At 32.3% G+C, this 17,768-nt stretch overlaps 1 protein-coding gene across 1 annotated transcript; it reads right to left on the reverse strand.

Moving 5' to 3' along the window:
* Positions 1-165: 165 nt before the first annotated feature.
* LOC127711189 (uncharacterized) lies at positions 166-17,768 on the reverse strand. Its single transcript, XM_052217156.1, has 5 exons — positions 17,608-17,768; positions 14,310-14,594; positions 11,578-11,807; positions 5,561-5,855; positions 166-3,025 (listed from the first exon to the last, which is right to left on the reverse strand). Exons 2-5 carry the CDS (start codon positions 14,524-14,526, stop codon positions 342-344), a joined length of 3,426 nt encoding a protein of 1,141 aa, XP_052073116.1. The 5' UTR covers positions 14,527-14,594; positions 17,608-17,768; the 3' UTR covers positions 166-341.

The following is a 17,768-nucleotide window of genomic DNA, read 5'->3' on the forward strand; positions in this document are numbered from 1 at the left end:
CGTCCACGTTCTGACAAACCGTGGTTGCGAATGTATACATCCTTCACAACCAAGCGGACGCCCCACTTTATCAAGGGTTTTGCTGTCGGTCGGTAGAAGACACAGGTGACCATATTTCTATGCCCCAGTCAACCTATGGGTCAGCAGTTCCTGTTAAAAATGTAACGAATTTAATAACAAATTTATTATATGGACGTAATGTGAAAGAATACATAAGTATTTGGTGAACAGAAAACTGAAGAGTGACGAACGTTAAAATGCATCACACGGTATGGCATGCGAAAATCTGTTTATCATTACACTCTTATTATAGATATGCATAAGAATGAAAAGTGTTTGTTCTATCTTTCTAATAAATGCACAATATTTGAAAGATATTTATTTTTTGCAATATCCAGTGGTGTCAGTCCTCTCCATTTAATGTTGCAATCTGCTTTATGATTCAATAATAATTCAACAATATCTGTATGACTTTTAAAACAAGCTATCAACAAGGGGGGTTGTCCTGTGTTCGTACACTTGTTAATGTCTGCCTTATTGTTAATTAATAAGTTTACTACATTAGTATGGCCTTCTTGGCAAGCAATATACAGAGGTGATACTCCTATATCATTACACTTGTTAATGTCTGCCGCCATACTATTTATTAACATCTGAACGACTTCAGTATGTCCTTGGTGACATGCAATGTACAGAGGAGATGTTCCAATATCCCTACATTTATTGATGTCTGCATTATTGTTTATTAACACTTGAACAACTTCAGTATGTCCTTGGTGACATGCAATGTAAAGAGGTGATGCTCCAGTATCTCTACATTTATCAACGTCTGCCTTATTGTTGATTAATATTTCAACAACATCGGTATTGTTTTTCTGGCAAGCAATATACAGAGGTGATACTTCTTCTTCATCACACTTAGTTATGTCTGCATTATTGTGTATTAACATCTTCACTACTTCAGTGTGTCCTTTCCGACAGGCAACATGAAGAGGTGATGCTCCATTTTCTCTACACTTATTAACGTCTGCATTATTGTTTATTAATATCTGAACTACTTTGGTATGACCTTCCCGACAAGCGATGTGTAGAGGCGATGACCCAGTATCTCTACACTTATTAATATATGCTTTATTGTTAATCAACATCTTCACTATATCAGTATGTCCTTTTTGACAAGCAATGTACAGAGGGGATACTTCTTCATCATCATACTTATTAATGTCTGCTTTATTGTTTATTAACGTCTCAACTACTTGAATATGACCGTTCCGACATGCAATAAACAGAGGTGATGCCCCAGTATCTACACACTTACTAATGTTTGCCTCATTGTTTATTAACATCTTAATAACTTCGGTATTTCCTTTCCCACAAGCAATAAACAGAGGTGATGATCCATTATCTCTGCACTTATTGATATCTGCCTTATTTTTTATTAACATCTGAGCTACTCCAGTGTGTCCTTGGTGACAAGCAATTAACAGAGGTGAAGATCCAGTATCTCTACACCTATTTATTTCTGCCATATTATTAATTAACATCTGAACTACTTCAGTATGTCCATTTTGACAAGCAATATACAGAGGTGATGCTTCTTTATCATTGCACTTATTAATGTCTGCCTTTTTGTTTATTAACATCTTTACTACTTTAGTATACCCTTTCTCACAAGAAATATACAAAGCTGTTGCTCTATCATCATTACGGCAATGGTTTACATTACTGATGCAATGATACAGACACCATTTGACCAGATCAATTTCTCCAATGAAACAACATTGTATCAAGGGAGTGCTTTTGTTATTTTTGTCATATGAACTAGCCAATTGCTGTTGTTGTGATAGTTTTAATACCTTAACAAATGCCATGAATCTTTTTCGGAAGATTTGATTTTCTGTATTGAGGTTAGAGAAGACATCTACAACGTTTCCTCCAGACCAGTCATCTATCATCCTCTGTATATACATTTCCTTATACTTCTCTGGTACAATAATGATAAACTCGTCACTTTTTCTTTTTCTTTCAAATAAAAACCTTTCACGAATAAATCGACTTGTAGCATTATTAATTAAACAATTAATCATCACACTGCCAAAGTAAAAAGCTAAAAAGTCAAACAGCTTGTCGTGAATAGTTCTGTACACATCATCATCCTTTCTGATAAATGTCTGTGTTAATGAATCAAGCTCATCACGTAGAACCAATTGCGAAGTTCCTTCCAACACTTTACAATGTTCATATGTGTTCCGTATAATTTTTTTGATGTCATCGTCCACATCTTGTGTAAGCCATTTTTCTTTCAAACGATTGTTAAACATGACGCATAGAGCAAGTGCACAGTATTTCTCATTCGCCTGATCTGTATGTAATTTATCTATCCCTTCTTTATAAACTGTAAATGGGTTCTGAAAGAAATTTACAATGCTCAGTTTTGTGTTTTTGCTGTACAATTGACATAAAAGAGGAAAACAGTCAAACATGTCATACGATTCAAAGATCTTTGCAGCGTTTGTTTTCAGGTAAAATTTAGCTATTGATTGTTTTTCTGTTTTAGATAAACGCATTTTTTCACACAACAGATTACACTCACAGGATTGATACAATAATAAAGACTTCAATTTTTCATCGTTGTAAACCTGTAGTCTACAAGACATAATTAATTTAACTGGTTTCTTTTCTACTAATGTTTTGATTGTTTCCATTGTATTTTTCCAGTTTTCATACTTTATTGGATTTAAGGTATATGTTCCACAAAAGTCATCCACAACAAACAGCGTCTTTCTACTTGGATTGTGCCACTTAATAATTTCTTTAGGATTCGATACTGGTAAAATCTCCCAGCCTTTGCTTTGCATCTGTATAGCTACGTGACGCACCAATGATAACTTTCCACAACCAGAACTTCCGGTGACAACAACGCAACCATTTTTTTCAATACAGTCTAATACATATTTTGTCCCATTCGTTTCAATAAATGTTTTGTCATTTTCAGTCCAAGCTTCCAATTCCTCTTTAATGTGTCCTAAAAAAAAATGTGCCAATTCTTGTAATATATGTGATATAATCGGTAAAATTGCATTTGTAATAAAGTATTCTGGTATTTTAAGTTTTAAGACTGCGAAAACATGTCTTTCGTGAGATGAGCCGCAGACATATCGTAAGGGTCAACGAATTTGTGGTAGTGATCAGAAAACAATACGTAGTGTCTTTTTAAAAGAGAGGCGAACGATACCAAAGGGGCATTCAAAATCATAAATCGAAAATAAACAGACAACGCCATGGCAAACGCAAGACTCTAAAGAGCCTGTGCTGCACCCCTATGTCTATGTCCATCTTTCACAATGGTCATTCTCCAACATTGTGGACTAGAATAGAATTCATGACAAAAATCACTTGCTGATTATTTTAGTATTTTTTTAGTGTCCATCTATATTTTGTAGGGTTAAAGATAGTACGCAAAAACACAAAATGGGTAAAATTGATTTAAAGAACAACAATTTAGAAAAAGGAGTCAACTGACGATTTTGGCAACTTAACGTTTTTATTGATGTTGTCTTACTGATAATGTTTGCGTATTAAAGTTCTTATCTATCTAGTATAGTGTTTAAGTAAATAGGCAAATACGCGAAATATTTGTAAAATCGTTGTTAAGGGGAATAACTTCTAAAAGCAGCAATCGGAAGGTTTTGGCAAGTTAATTTATCTGTAGATCTTGTTTTGCTTATTAGTTTTGTGTTTAAAAGTTTCTATCTATCTATTATAGTTCTAAAGATAATGGACAAAAACACTAGAAATGAGTAAAAATCGTTATTAAAGAGCAATAAGGTGTCGTAGGACGATTTTTATTTATTATTTGTCGATCTTGTCTTGCTGATCATGATTCCTTATATACCGTTTCTATTATCTAAGATAGTGTTTACGATATAAGTCAAACGCGCAGGAAATGGTAAAAATCGCCATTTAAGTGTAATAACTCCAATACGGAGACGTCTGACGATTTCGTTCATGGAGCTTATTTGTATAATTTTTAAGATAATAGGCAAACACAGAAAAAATGATAACATTCGTCATTTAAGGGCCATAACTCTTGTAAGAAGTCGTTTGACTGCTTAGATATATAAGGACAAGAGGCAGATCTCAACATTCTAAAATGTCTTGCTCCAGTCAAATATTATCTATTCATATCAGTTTTCAAGATAATAGATAAAATTTGGGTTTTTTTTTATCCATGTCGCCCTGTTAGGTTACAGGCGGAGTCATCAAACACATTTTATAAACTAGATACCCCAATGATGATTGTAGCTAAGTTTGGTTAAATTTGGCTTAGTAGTTTTAGAGGAGAAGAATTTTGTTAAATTTAACGGACGACGACTTCGGACTATAGACGCCAAGTGATGAGAAAATACTAAGGATAGCTAAAAACGAGAAACGACCAAAGGACAAACAAAAGTATACCAAACACAACATAGAAAACTAAACACTGAGCAACACTAACCTACTAAAAACCGGGGGTGATCTCAGGTGCTCCGGAAGGGAAAGCAGATCGTGTTGCTCATGTAAATACAAACCCTGTGATAAGTCTAATTCATAAGGTCATATTCGGGGAAAAGAGGACGGGAATGTGGTAACGACAATTGGAAAAATTTCGTTGTTATCTTTGATAAGTCGTTTTCCTAATAACTCTGATTGGACAGATTTAATCTCCACTGCTAATGAAGTCCGTATAATATGAATGTACATGACCGTGATGCATCAATTGATATGTTTAAACATCATACGAAGGGAAAGAGGATATGTTTCTGCTGATAAGAGGAAAGTTAAAATCGTCAAGTTTGACATAGATTCTATCTTAAATTTAAAATAGGAGAGAGACTTTTTATTCAACGATGAAGTTGGATCTTTTGGTTATTAGTAACGGAGAAATAATCATACTTAATACAACATTAAACTGAATATAAGAACCATGGAAATGATATCAAGGTCATTTGAACCTATTGCAGACGGTTATGGACAACTAAAACACATTCTTTAAACCGTATACCCTTGACCTTTTACTTCTAGTATCTTAAAGACTTTATCACATTTAACAGACAATGAGGTTTAGGTCAAATTAACACTTCTTGACAGATATGTATAGCCTTCAATCATTCTATACGTCCTATATAGCTGACCTTTTGTTTATATTATTTACAACACGGACCATAAGATGATCTGTCAATAATCAGCTACTAAACAGAGCCAATAAAGTAAAAAATTCATTCAAAATATATGTTTTATCCAGTATTCAAAATGTAAATTAGAAAAAAGCAGCAGAATATGAAAGTGTTAGTCAGTGTACACCTTGAGATGATCCTTCTCAAAAAGGTAGCCTGTCGTCCTAGGTATAGGTGTATCGATTCCTAAAAGCTTACCTAGTGCATAAGGAGTGGTGAGCAAAAATGAGAAAAGGTAATGTATATAAAAGATTTCCGAATTATATAAAGACCCGGTTATGCCGGTATGATCCTTAATGTATTACTGTAATTTTTTCATGCAGTATAATTATAGTTTAAAATACCTCTCATGTTCCATGGTATTGGATCTTTCAAAATCTCTGTGACTTCTTTCAAATTTTCCGTAGCTCTTGAGTGTTCTGTCTGTAAAGTAATGTGGGAATCTTGCAGATCTTTAAGACTTTCCTTCATCATGTTCATGGTTGAATGTTCAATGTCCATCGTTCGCCTCAGTTCCTTCATCTCTTCCTGCGATTGTTTGATTTCCAGCATAATTTCCTGATTTGACTGATCTAAGATTTTCACCTTTAACTCTTGGCACTCTTGATTTAATGGCGAACCTCCTATTCGACTAACAGCCTATAAACAAATTGTTACAAAGAATTACAGAAACACCATAAGATCATAATCCACCTTTATGGATTAGTAGCAAAAGTGGCCAGGAACAGTTTATGTTTATTAATGATGACCGTTTAAATATGAGGAAGTACATGCCAAATGATAAGATACCAAAAATATTACTGTCAATTAATTGCTACATTGCCCTAGACTCTTGACCAGATGAATTCAAAATCAAAAGTGATATTGTGTTTTGTCCTTGTATGAATAATCTTTCCACAAAGATTGGTAAAGATCTTATGTATGGCTCGTAAGAAATAAAAGTTTATCAAAGATAACAGGCTTATAACTTGAAGTACGCCAGACGAGCGGTTCGTCAACAAAAGACTCACCAGTGTTGGAATGAAAGCCGTTAGAAAGCCTGATCAAAACAGTCGGAAAGCCAAATAAAATACGAAGTTAAAATGCGTTGAAACCCGTATATTTTGAAAAAAGTTGTTATTAATACGCTTAGGCAATTTATTCCTGGTGGGAGAAAAACTTTAAAAAACATTTAAAAATTCAAACTTTCTATAGGTAGTGTAATCCTGACGATTGGTCTATTTACTTGAAGTTAGAAATTGTTTTCTTCTATCCAATTCATCGTATGATTGGCATCATATTGAAACAGCAATTTAAGCTACGGTCAAGGTCGGTCAATCTATATTTAGTTACAAAAATTGCTGTCACGATCCCATTCTCCATAATTAGCATTAGACGCAGTGCAATTATTATTTCCTAGTTAATATTTGAGCAGGTTAGACATATGATTCAAAAGGTATCAAGAATTTGTAGTTTCCAAATTTAGTCTATCAGTTGCTTCTGTGATCTTGAACAAGAGGGGCGAAAGATACCAGAGGGTTATTCAAACTCATAAATCGAAAATAAACTGACAACGCCATGGCTAAAAAAGAAAAAGTCAAACAGACAAACAAAAGTACGCAAAACACAACATAAATAACTAAAGACTAAGCAACACGAACCCCACCAAAAACTGGGGGTGATCTCAGGTGCTCCGGAAGGGTAAGCAGATCCTGCTCCACATGTTGCACCCGTCGTGTGCTCGTGTTAGTGCAACCCCGGTAAATAGTCTAATTCGGTAGGTCACATTCGTGAAAAGGGAACGGGGTTGTAGTTACGACATTGGGAACATATCCGCTATCATCTGTGAAACGGATATTCCATTACGGTCAACCAACTCGTGATGGCGTCCGTAAAATTTACGAAGGGATGATTTTTTTTTCTATTAAAAAGAAGAGAATTGATTTGATAAAGTGTATAAGTGCATGAAAGCAAAATTTTTTAACTCATTTTAGTCTAAATGTATATATAAACACTGTTAACTTGACCTTTCAGTTACTGGTCAAAAAGATCACTAAACTTTTTTTTTCAGTAGCAATTCAATATATGTTAGCCTCTGGCCTTTGTAAGTCTTGTATGTTTTTTTTTTAAATTTTAGTTCATTTATATGTTTCGGAGTTTAGTATGACGTCCATTTTCATTTAACTAGTACTCATTTTTGTATAGGGGCCAGCTGAAGCCCGCCGTCGGGTGCGAGATTTTCTAACTGTGTTGAAGACCAATTGGTCGGGTTGTTGTCTCTTTGACACATTCCCCATTTTCATTTTCAATTTTATTGATATAGGTCATATGAATGTTTCAAAAACCAAGTTTGGAAAAATTTGAACATATGTTTTAAATAGATCACATTCTATCCACAATGTGGCCAATATTTCAGTCTATCAATAGCTACTGTGAACTTGACCTTTGACTTTAAAATCAATATGGATCTATTTCAATTTATCAGGCATTATCATATCAAGTTTGCAAAGATATCGCTCACTTGGCTTTTTTTGCATTGAATTGCTTTACATGCCAATAATTTGTCTGGTGCTTTTGTCAATGTTGACTTTAGTTGTAGACCATGGCTTGCTCATTTTTGTGTTTTTCTATCTACTATAGTTTCCATATACCTTTTTCTAGATCCTATCACTACAAACCAGTAAAAGTCTGAAATGGCCTATATCTGTACTCGACTGTACTGATTTTTACTCGACCAGTCTGAAATTTACTAGATAATACTCGACTGTAGTCTTAACCATACTTAACAGTCTGAACTTGTACTCGACCCTTACTCGACCAGTACTTAACCATTTTATACGCGTCTGAACCAATGCTCGACCTAGTCTGAACCATGCTCAACCTAGTCTGAACCATACTCGACCTAGTCTGAACCATACTCGACCAGGTCTTAACCTACCTAGACCTATTTTTTGTATCTATCTATTGTATTTCATCAATTTAGGAACTGTTTTTAGCAACAGCTATTTCCCCTGGCTAGAATTTTGAACAACAATTTGAAATTAAAAATGTATTCAATATAGCATTGAAACCAAAATTTCGCAATAAACATAATATAATTTTTTGAATGTTTCAGTAAATATTTTATGGTTACTGGACAATTTTCACCACTTAAGCCTCGTATAGATTTATGGTGTCAGTTGAGTTTAGTTAATAATGCAGTGAACATTTTTTTTATTAAAATATATATAAAATAGCATATAAAGCAACTTAATAAATTTAAAAAATGACACCTTTGTTTTGTTAAACCAAGAATTTAATATAATCATGATAATAGAACTTCCATAGTAATCCTGTGATAAATTTTAAAAAAGGAAATGTGTTCCAAAGTTACAGTAAAAATTTATTTCAATTAAATTCAAATATTTTTTGTCAAAATTAAAGACATGGCATACAAGAAGCACTTTAATAAGGTTTAATTACCTCAGTACATGTGTGTTTTACAGGTAAAAAGAAAGCCCTATATTTCTTAAACTTGTGTATTACGTATCTAGTGAATTCAAAAGGCCTTGCGATTTAAGTTTCACAGGATGTTGCAATTTTGAATGAATGTTATTTAGAATTTAATACTCTCTGACCAGGTGTGATCTTTTTCATGAGTTTGCCCCAAGCAGGAGGTATTACTTTATACTTCACCACTAATCAGAAGAACAATTTTATTATTTCTTTAAATTTTATCCCTTTTTGATATATATTGTATATAATATATTCCAAATTATAATAATAAATATATTTCTAAAATAAGGTTAAACAATTTCAGTGATTTTGTTGGCTGTTGTTACCTGATTAAAAAGATAATTATATAACTATTGTACATTTTTTGTATGTAACCATGAAACCTATGTAGTTTTTATTTAGGAATTTAGGAAAATTAATTTAAAATAAAAACACATGCCAAACAAGAAGCACCTTAATAAGGTTTAATTACCCTCAGTATAGGTATGGTTTTTAGGTAAAAGAACACTTTTTTTAACAAAACTCTCAAACTTTAAAATTAATATAATTAAATTATTATATAAGATAATTTGATTTAACTATCTCTATTCGATAAATCTGAGAATCATGTAAGAATGTAAAAATCTGTTTTTATAATATATCTTTTTTTTATTGTGGCTGTTGTCATGTCAGTTAAAAAGAAATTTATTTTAACAGTTAAAATTTAGAAAAAGTAGAGGTTATTTGGTCAAGTATGGTTCAGACTGGTCGAGTATTGTTCAGACCTTTGGTCGAGTATGGTTTAGACTGAAAAAAATAGGTCGAGTACAGGTCGAGAATGGGTTAAGACTGTTTCAGACTGGTCGAGTAATAGTTCAGACTATTTTCAATGGTAAAGATAAGGGTCAAGTACAAATCAGTACAGTCGAGTATGGTTAAGACTGAGGTCGAGTAATGTCGAGTAAAATTCAGACCAATTCAGACTGGTCGAGTAAAAATCAGTACAGTCGAGTACAGATATAGGCCATTTCAGACTTTTACTGGTTTGTAGTGTATACTCTGGTCATTTTTGCCTTTTAATATTTCTGTACATGTATCTATTCTATCTCTATCTACTATAGTTATCATAGACCTATTTCTAGATCTTGTACTCTGGCGAATTTTGTCATTATAGAGAATGGCCAGTTTTGTCATTTAGTTTCTCTATATCTATTTTCGTTTACAAAATAACAATCAAAATATTCTATACATAGTTGTCTTTAATTCTCAAAATTTCTAACCCGTTCAGATTTTTATTTATATTCTGGTTTACAAGATAATAACGTATATGTTATGTAACATTCAAAAAGTATTTTATTATAATTTACTAAGTAAACATAATTTTGCAATCAGAAATCTTATGTTCGAACAAAATACATATAAACTATGTTTTAAAAGGGGAAATAAATAAGATTAGTAAGTTTTATAAAAGAATGTACTGTAAATTATTCTATTTTGTTATGTAGCAAGAAGAGGTACCAATTAAGTTTTCACGATAGTCATAATAATGATTTTTTTATTATTATTCTTAGAAAATATGAGAATACCACTCCATCTGTAACTTGAAAATCTCTGTAGAGGGTTTCGCAGAACCCTATACATGTAATATTGCTGTTGTCAGAGTGCATGTGTAATGTTGACTGCCGAACATTAACTTAGAGTAAATTTTTCATTTAAATAACGATTTTTTCAAACGAACTTTTTGCATCAGATGCTATTTCTAGATCGTGAAACGGCTTCTATCCATGTTTCATAACATTCCATGAGGGTTTGACAACGTTATTGATGTCTTAAAATTTAAACCCAAGACTGTATTTTTATAATGTTCACTGCAAGAAAAAAAAAGGGTTAAATATTGAAAAATGAAAAATAAACATATTTTCAAAATTTTGCAATAGCTTTTACCTCTGAATCCAAAAAAAGCTTCTGGCAATGTTCCAAAAATGTTGATGAAACTTTGACAAAGTTATTGATGTCTAATAAACTTTAACCTTAGACTGTATCTAAATGCTTAATGCAATTCTAAGTCCTTTTATCAGTAAGATATGGAGAAATTAAAAAAAAGTGTTTCCGAAATCTTGCTCTGGATACAGTCTTTTCATCATTAAAAAGCTTCTGTCTAATTTTCATTCAAACTCTTGATGGTTTGAATAAGTTATTCAGTAAACCTTAACATTAGAATTTTTACTTATGGAAACTGCAATACAAAAACTATGTCTGTTATCAGTAAAATACGGACAATTTAAAAAACTAATCTAAAAATGGCTATTTATTCTGTCTATTGACAAAAACAAATTCTGTCCAAACTTTATACAATTCACTAAAGGATTGACAAAGTCTGGACCTTAACATTGACGCCCACGACAGAATGTAGGATTGATATATCCCGCTTCCGCGACGATATGTCATAGGCTTAACAAAACTATTACACAATTATCCATACTTTTTATCATATTTTTGAAACAGCACAGTAAAAATAATTTGATTTACTAATATTTGATAGTAAGAAAAAAGCGTATTGTGAATCCAGATTTATTTGTAATTTATTATCAACTTTCATCTTTTGGTTTATATTCCTAGCTTTAAAATCAAATTTAACATGGTCAATTCCTTATTAATTTGTAATATTAAGTACAAATGTAATTAAAATCATTTTAATTTTAAACTGATATATTCTACAAATCATTCTTAAACGCTTTTACAAAACAGGAACAAAATTTCATTTTACTCCAGCTGTGTAAAACCGTTGATATAACTTCGTTTATGTTGTGACTTCTGGTGTAAATTTAATAGTTAAAAAGAAAAACACCAACTTTAAAGTCTTAGAAAAATGACCATAGTCGTATGAATAATTTTGGGATGCACTTACATCTACTATATTTGCCCATGCTGTATTGAAATCAGCTGTTGCCATCGTGTTACTTTCATGGTGAGCTAATATATTTCTGTACCATTTTATCCTGGCAAGATCAGACCCTGCAGTTGTTTCCCCAGGAAGTGGTAGCTTATCAAATCCATTGATTGGAGAAATGATAGGTGTCAAGTTTCTGACCAAACAGATCATTAACGTTACATCGAAAGTTTTGGAATCAGGTACACCTGTAACATCAAAAGTCAACAGTTATTTTTGTCCTTGAATTGATGTCCAGGCGAAGTAAAAATGACTGCTAAATAAGTTCAAACAGCAGAATGTACATCAAACAAATAGAACGAAAAAAAAACAATATTTGTTTTTTTCTTTATAGATGATTTCCTAACTTTTGTCTTTACATAAATACTTTCTAACTGGTGCCACAATGTTTTTTCCTGTCTCTCTCTTGTGTTTTGCTCATGTCAAAAAAGCATTCATATAGTTAATACGTTGTTACATTACTGGGTACTTTGCTTAATGTTTAATAGTGTTATATATTGACAAATTAATTGATCATTGTTAATTGTTTATAATGTTTAACATTCAGTAACAAATATTTCATGTATATACGTCACGATAACAGTATGAAGGTTTTAAAATCACATCTAAGAATCTAATTCCTTGAAAAATATGGAAGCAAAAGCATGGAATCGGTAAAAAAATATTTGTCAAAGAGAGACATACCATTTATTCAAAGCTTCACAATTTATATATAAACTTGCCTATTGTTGAAGACCTTATGTTGGCCTGTAGATGTTTTCGTGTGTTTGTGTTGAATTACTGTCTCATTGATGAATTTCTTTAAAACGTGTTAAGAATTCAAACAGTATGTAAAACGACAAGATCAAAAATGAATAAAGATAAAAAAGATCAAAAATGAATAAAAATCAAAGAGATCAAAAATGAATAAAGATAAAAATGATCGAAAATGAATAAAGATCAAAAAGATCAAAAATGAATAAAGATAAAAAAGATCAAACATGAATAAAGATAAAAAAGATCAAAAATTAATAAAGATAAAAAAGATCATACATGATTGATAACAGTATTACAAGAAAAAGCATTTACTAGACAAAAATGTGTATAAATGTGTACGAGTACATCTGTAAAAAATCATAATTATAATAAAAAATGTTAAAACCTTTTTTTTACAATGTAAACTTATATCCTTTTCAACTTAGGTTTACAATTTGTTCTTATTTAATTCTGTCCAAAATTATGAGGAGGGTTGGTCGCCCGAAAACATGTTAAACATGCCACATTCTGTCCAAAGTCAGGATCCTGAATTTCATTGTTTGTCGTTTTTTTGCTGTATATCTGCTATATACTTGTATTCCGTTTGTTGTTTTGTATATAAATCAGACCGTTTGTTTTCTCGTTTGAATGGCTTTAGATTTTATTGGTTCATTTCATAGCTTGCTATGTTGTGTGGGATTTGCCCATTGTTGAGGGCCGTACGATGACCTATAGTTGCAAATATCTACGTCACTTGGTCTCTGTTGAATATATTTATTGGCAATCATACCACATCGCATATGTGTAGTTGGCTTCTATTTCATTAAGTCTTGTTCCGGGTACATAGTTATGAGTTTGACTGTCCCTCTGGTATCTTTCGTCCCTCTTTTATCAGATGATGATCACATTTTGTAAAGTTTACAATGGCTTAAATATAGAAACATAATTTTGTAATAATAGGAAATCTCTGAAAAGTGTATTGCAAACACGAAAATCTATTAAAATATCGACTTTTTTATGAATTTTGTCGATTTTCTACTTGTTGATTACAAAATGATGCAATTTGGATCACTCTTCTAATTACGAGCATCTTCACTAGGTTTAGCAAGCTGTAAAACCAGGTTTAATCCACCATTTTCTACACAAGGGAATGTCTGTACTAAGTTAGGAATATGTCCGTTGTTTTCCATTCGTTTGAAGTAATGGATCTTTTGATGTTGCCACTTGATTAGGGACTTTCCGTTTTGAATTTTCCATGGAGTTCGGTATTTTTGTTATTTGACTTTTTACAAGGATTTCATACCAAGGAATACACGTGTATATGGTCACAATGGTTTTCATTTATTTGCCTTTGAAAACACAAATGATCTGGCATGTCATTTCAGGAAGATGCATCAACAGGCAGAACAGTGTTGTTCATGTAATCATGATAATAATTAAACAAATGATAGCGATAAATAACACTGATTAAATTGACACACATATATAACCTGCTTGAAAGTAAAACACCATATTACTGCATGTATGTAAATGAAGGTGTGTATATGCCTTTTTGTGTATCTCTTATTTAACCTGATCAAATAATCTTACATTTACTACTGTAAGCGTAATGTTGTCCATATTTTTTTTTCTAAAGTGACTGTGCAAGGTTTATGTCACAAATTAAATTTTAAAAATTGGGTGCTAATGGCAGATCTTTCGTTTTTGGTTGTTTTTGCATCGCAATATGTCTATTTTGGAGGCCTGAATCATGCCCTATAATTTCGTTGGATATTTTTGTCATTGGTTTGAGGTCTCATTGATTCACGAATACTCCACATACTTTTGCATTCATATATTGTCAATTCCTTGTAAGCAAAGGGTGGACACAGCATCTATATCTTTACCAGATTGACATTTAACAACCTGACTGAAAACAGAAATACATTATTTTTGTAGACATATGAAATACGTACCATTTTTTGGAAACAAAAGATTCCACTGAGCCTGATTCAAAATTCTTTTCAAATACAAGTCATAAAGAGTGTTGTAGTTTTTATTCAGAGTTGATGGTAGATAAGTAGGTGGAAATCCTTTGTCAAAGAAAGTGCGGACTGCTCTTGGTGACACTCCTTTTAATAACAATGCTAATCGGATATAATTCTCTTCTTCTTCCAAAAGAGGTGCCATCATTCAAGAAATAATTATGGCGTGCAATAAAACAAAAACTATGCCATTCTTACTTGATGGTAAATACCATCCTGTACAATATAAAAGAGTCTCTGTTAGACAATAGAAAACCATACCATTTTTACTTTATGATCCATGTGTTCCTAAAATTTAGAAATAATTCTTCTCTACAATAGAAAAACTATACCATTTTTATTTTATGTTTTTATTTTTCATGAGGACATAAAAGGTTCAATATAATATTAAAAAACAACATAAAATGTAACTACAAGAGGGATAACAACTGACAAGGTTCCTGGCTTGGATTAAACGCATGAATTTATACTTGGAAAGGTGGCAAGGTTGAAATTCAAATTAGTTTATAAATATTATAATTGAAGACAAATATAATGCCTCCGCTGCATACATGATTTACTATTATACCACAGACATTGGCTTCATTGATAAATGATGTTAAAGTACAGATTATAAAATGGTTGTGTCTGTGTTTTTGATACACCGCAAAACGTTTCTTTAAACATTATGTTATTAGTGGAAAATTTTATAAAAAACAAAATCCTGATAAAATGCACACTCAGTTAGCAAGACAAACCATATATATCCCCCATGCTTAATACTACAAAAAATGACACAGTTCAGCAACCTGTCAGTTGTGGAATATTCAAAGTAAATCAAACTCCTTACAAGAAGCACATCTTTAATAGTATATGTTCTAACACTTTACATATTATAAAAATTCTATCTCGAAAACTGTTTGAGGAGTAAGCCTGACAAAAAGCCGGATATAAGATGACTAACATAGTTGTAAAACCTGTCATTTAATAGAAAATGTTGATAAAAATAAAAATCCGGACAACATGCACACATTTATCATATGCATATGTGTACTACATGTACATACTATAAAAGTGCTTGAAACTGTAGGAAGAGTTAGCGGGACAAATCATATACCCGATAACGAACGAACGAATGGAAGGACAGACCGGCGGAGGGATAGGACTAAAACAATATTCCCCGCCCCCTCCCCCCATTTCTCTTTTTATTATTTATTGAAGTACAGGGTGTACTGAAAATCATTCAGACCATTTTAGATCTCAAATGATAAAGTTTTACTCAATTTTGCAAACTTTAGACTCAATTTTGCAAACATCAGACTCGGACTTCTCTTGAACTGAATTTTAATGTGCGTATTGTTATGCGTTTACTTTTCTACATTGGCTAGAGGTATAGGGGGAGGGTTGAGATCTCATAAACATGTTTAACCCCGCCGCATTTTTGCGCCTGTCCCAAGTCAGGAGCCTCTAGCCTTTGTCAGTCTTGTATTATTTTTAATTTTAGTTTCTTGTGTACAATTTGGAGTTTAGAATGGCGTTCATTATCACTGAACTAGTATATATATTTGTTTAGGGGCCAGCTGAAGGACGCCTCCGGGTGCGGGAATTTCTCGCTGCATTGAAGACCTGTTGGTGACCTTCTGTTGTTGTCTGTTCTATGGTCGGGTTGTTGTCTCTTTGACACATTCCCCATTTCCATTCTCAATTTTATTTAGTATAGAATGGACACACTATATTTGAATGCTTGTTTATGTACAAAAACAAAGTATGTAATATAAACTTTAATGGTCTATTCAGTGATGTTAGGAATCGGAACGGTATTTGGAAGGCCATATAATTTACCTCAATTTAGAATAGACTCTTGAATTTTGAAGAGTCGAAATAGGATGAACGGATCATATAAACCCGAAGGCAAATATAATACAAACAAGCCCAAACGAAAAAAATATAAATAAGTCTAAATTGAAAACAACGTTCAAACCTATGATTGCGTTGGATATAAATCGCAATTATTATAAGTGTGCATGCAAAACAAATTTCTTGGAAGAGGGGTCTAAATACAGCACAAACAACATTTTCCAAAAGACCAAAAAAGTGAAAAAAGTATATTTTAACAAAACGCATTTGACTAACAGGTCGAACAACGGATTTTCTTAAACCCTGCTGACTGCCATTGGCGATTGCCAAATAAACGGATCACACGATGTAACAAAATGGATCTTTATTATTAATTTAATACCAAACAGAAAACAATAAACTTGTGGGAAAGATGGTATACCGCAAACATGAGGTGCAAAAATTTGTACACCATATCCGGATTTCGACAATTAATGTCTCTTCAGTGATGTTAGGAATCGAAACGGTATTTGGAAGGCCATATAATTTACCTAAATTTAGGATAGACTCTTGAATTTTGAAGAGTCGAAATAGGATGAACGGATCATATAAACCCGGAGGCAAATATAATGCAAGCCCAAACGAAAAATATAAATAAGTCTAAATTGAAAACAACGTTCAAACCTATGATTGCGTTGGATAAAAACCATATATATATCAAGGGAAGTAGCTCATTATTGGTTAATGAAGAAGATGAGTTGTAAGCGTGAATATATACCTTTTGTCATGTACATGTAGCTACAAAACTAGCTAAATGATACCCATTTTTACCCAGTCATTATATAATGAAAACTTTGTCCTCAATCATTATGAAATAAGAAAATTTTGAACTATTTAAATCTTTTCTAAATAGTGTGTTATGATTTTTTATATTTAGTCAAACCTGCTGTACAGGTCACCTTATATAAGCAAAAACATGTCTGGTCAGGTAACCCTCTTATTGTCTTATTGTAATACGTATATATATTCATTTCGAACCTTAACAAAGATCACCTCACTTATGCGGTCAACTTTCTCTTGTGGAAAGGGTGAACTTTATATCGAGTTGAATGTAATGTGATCTGTCATTTTTTTGTTCTTACCCCTAAACTACCATTAGGAATTCAATCAGAAAAATCAATAATAAAGTGGGAGGGGGGAGTTCAAATGATATAGGTAAATACGACTGGGTTGTCTCTATTTAATTCAGTTTATTCTTTTAATAACAAAATAAGCAATGGAAAATCAAGTCAATACCATCAAAGAAATACAAAACGTTCATACTTTAACTTTTGACAAAATTAATTTTAACAAATAGCTATATACCATTGGTAGATAGCAGGACAAATTCTATTGAAATCGAAAGTAGACTTACTTTTTATGTAAATAAACCTTGTCTTCTATTTCATTCGTACTAAAGGTAATGTTAATTTTAATCGATACCACTGTAAATCTGACAATATGAATACTTTGTAACGATCAACATGTAACGATCAACAGACGAACTTGCCCTACTAAACTCAACTGCGTCATGCT

Source organism: Mytilus californianus, unplaced genomic scaffold (genome assembly GCF_021869535.1).
Source record: "Mytilus californianus isolate M0D057914Y unplaced genomic scaffold, xbMytCali1.0.p SCAF_8, whole genome shotgun sequence".
In the NCBI taxonomy this organism is placed as follows: domain Eukaryota; kingdom Metazoa; phylum Mollusca; class Bivalvia; order Mytilida; family Mytilidae; genus Mytilus; species Mytilus californianus.

Bases quoted from the DNA above. Each gene is read 5' to 3' on its own strand.
- LOC127711189 (XM_052217156.1), bottom strand. From the start codon at position 14,526: ATGATGGCACCTCTTTTGGAAGAAGAAGAGAATTATATCCGATTAGCA. The intron at 11,808-14,309 runs GTACGTATTTCA...TTGATGTTACAG, and splicing joins TCTTTTGTTTCCAAAAAATG to GTGTACCTGATTCCAAAACT. The intron at 3,026-5,560 runs GTATTTTAAACT...ATTTTTTTTTAG, and splicing joins AATACCATGGAACATGAGAG to GACACATTAAAGAGGAATTG.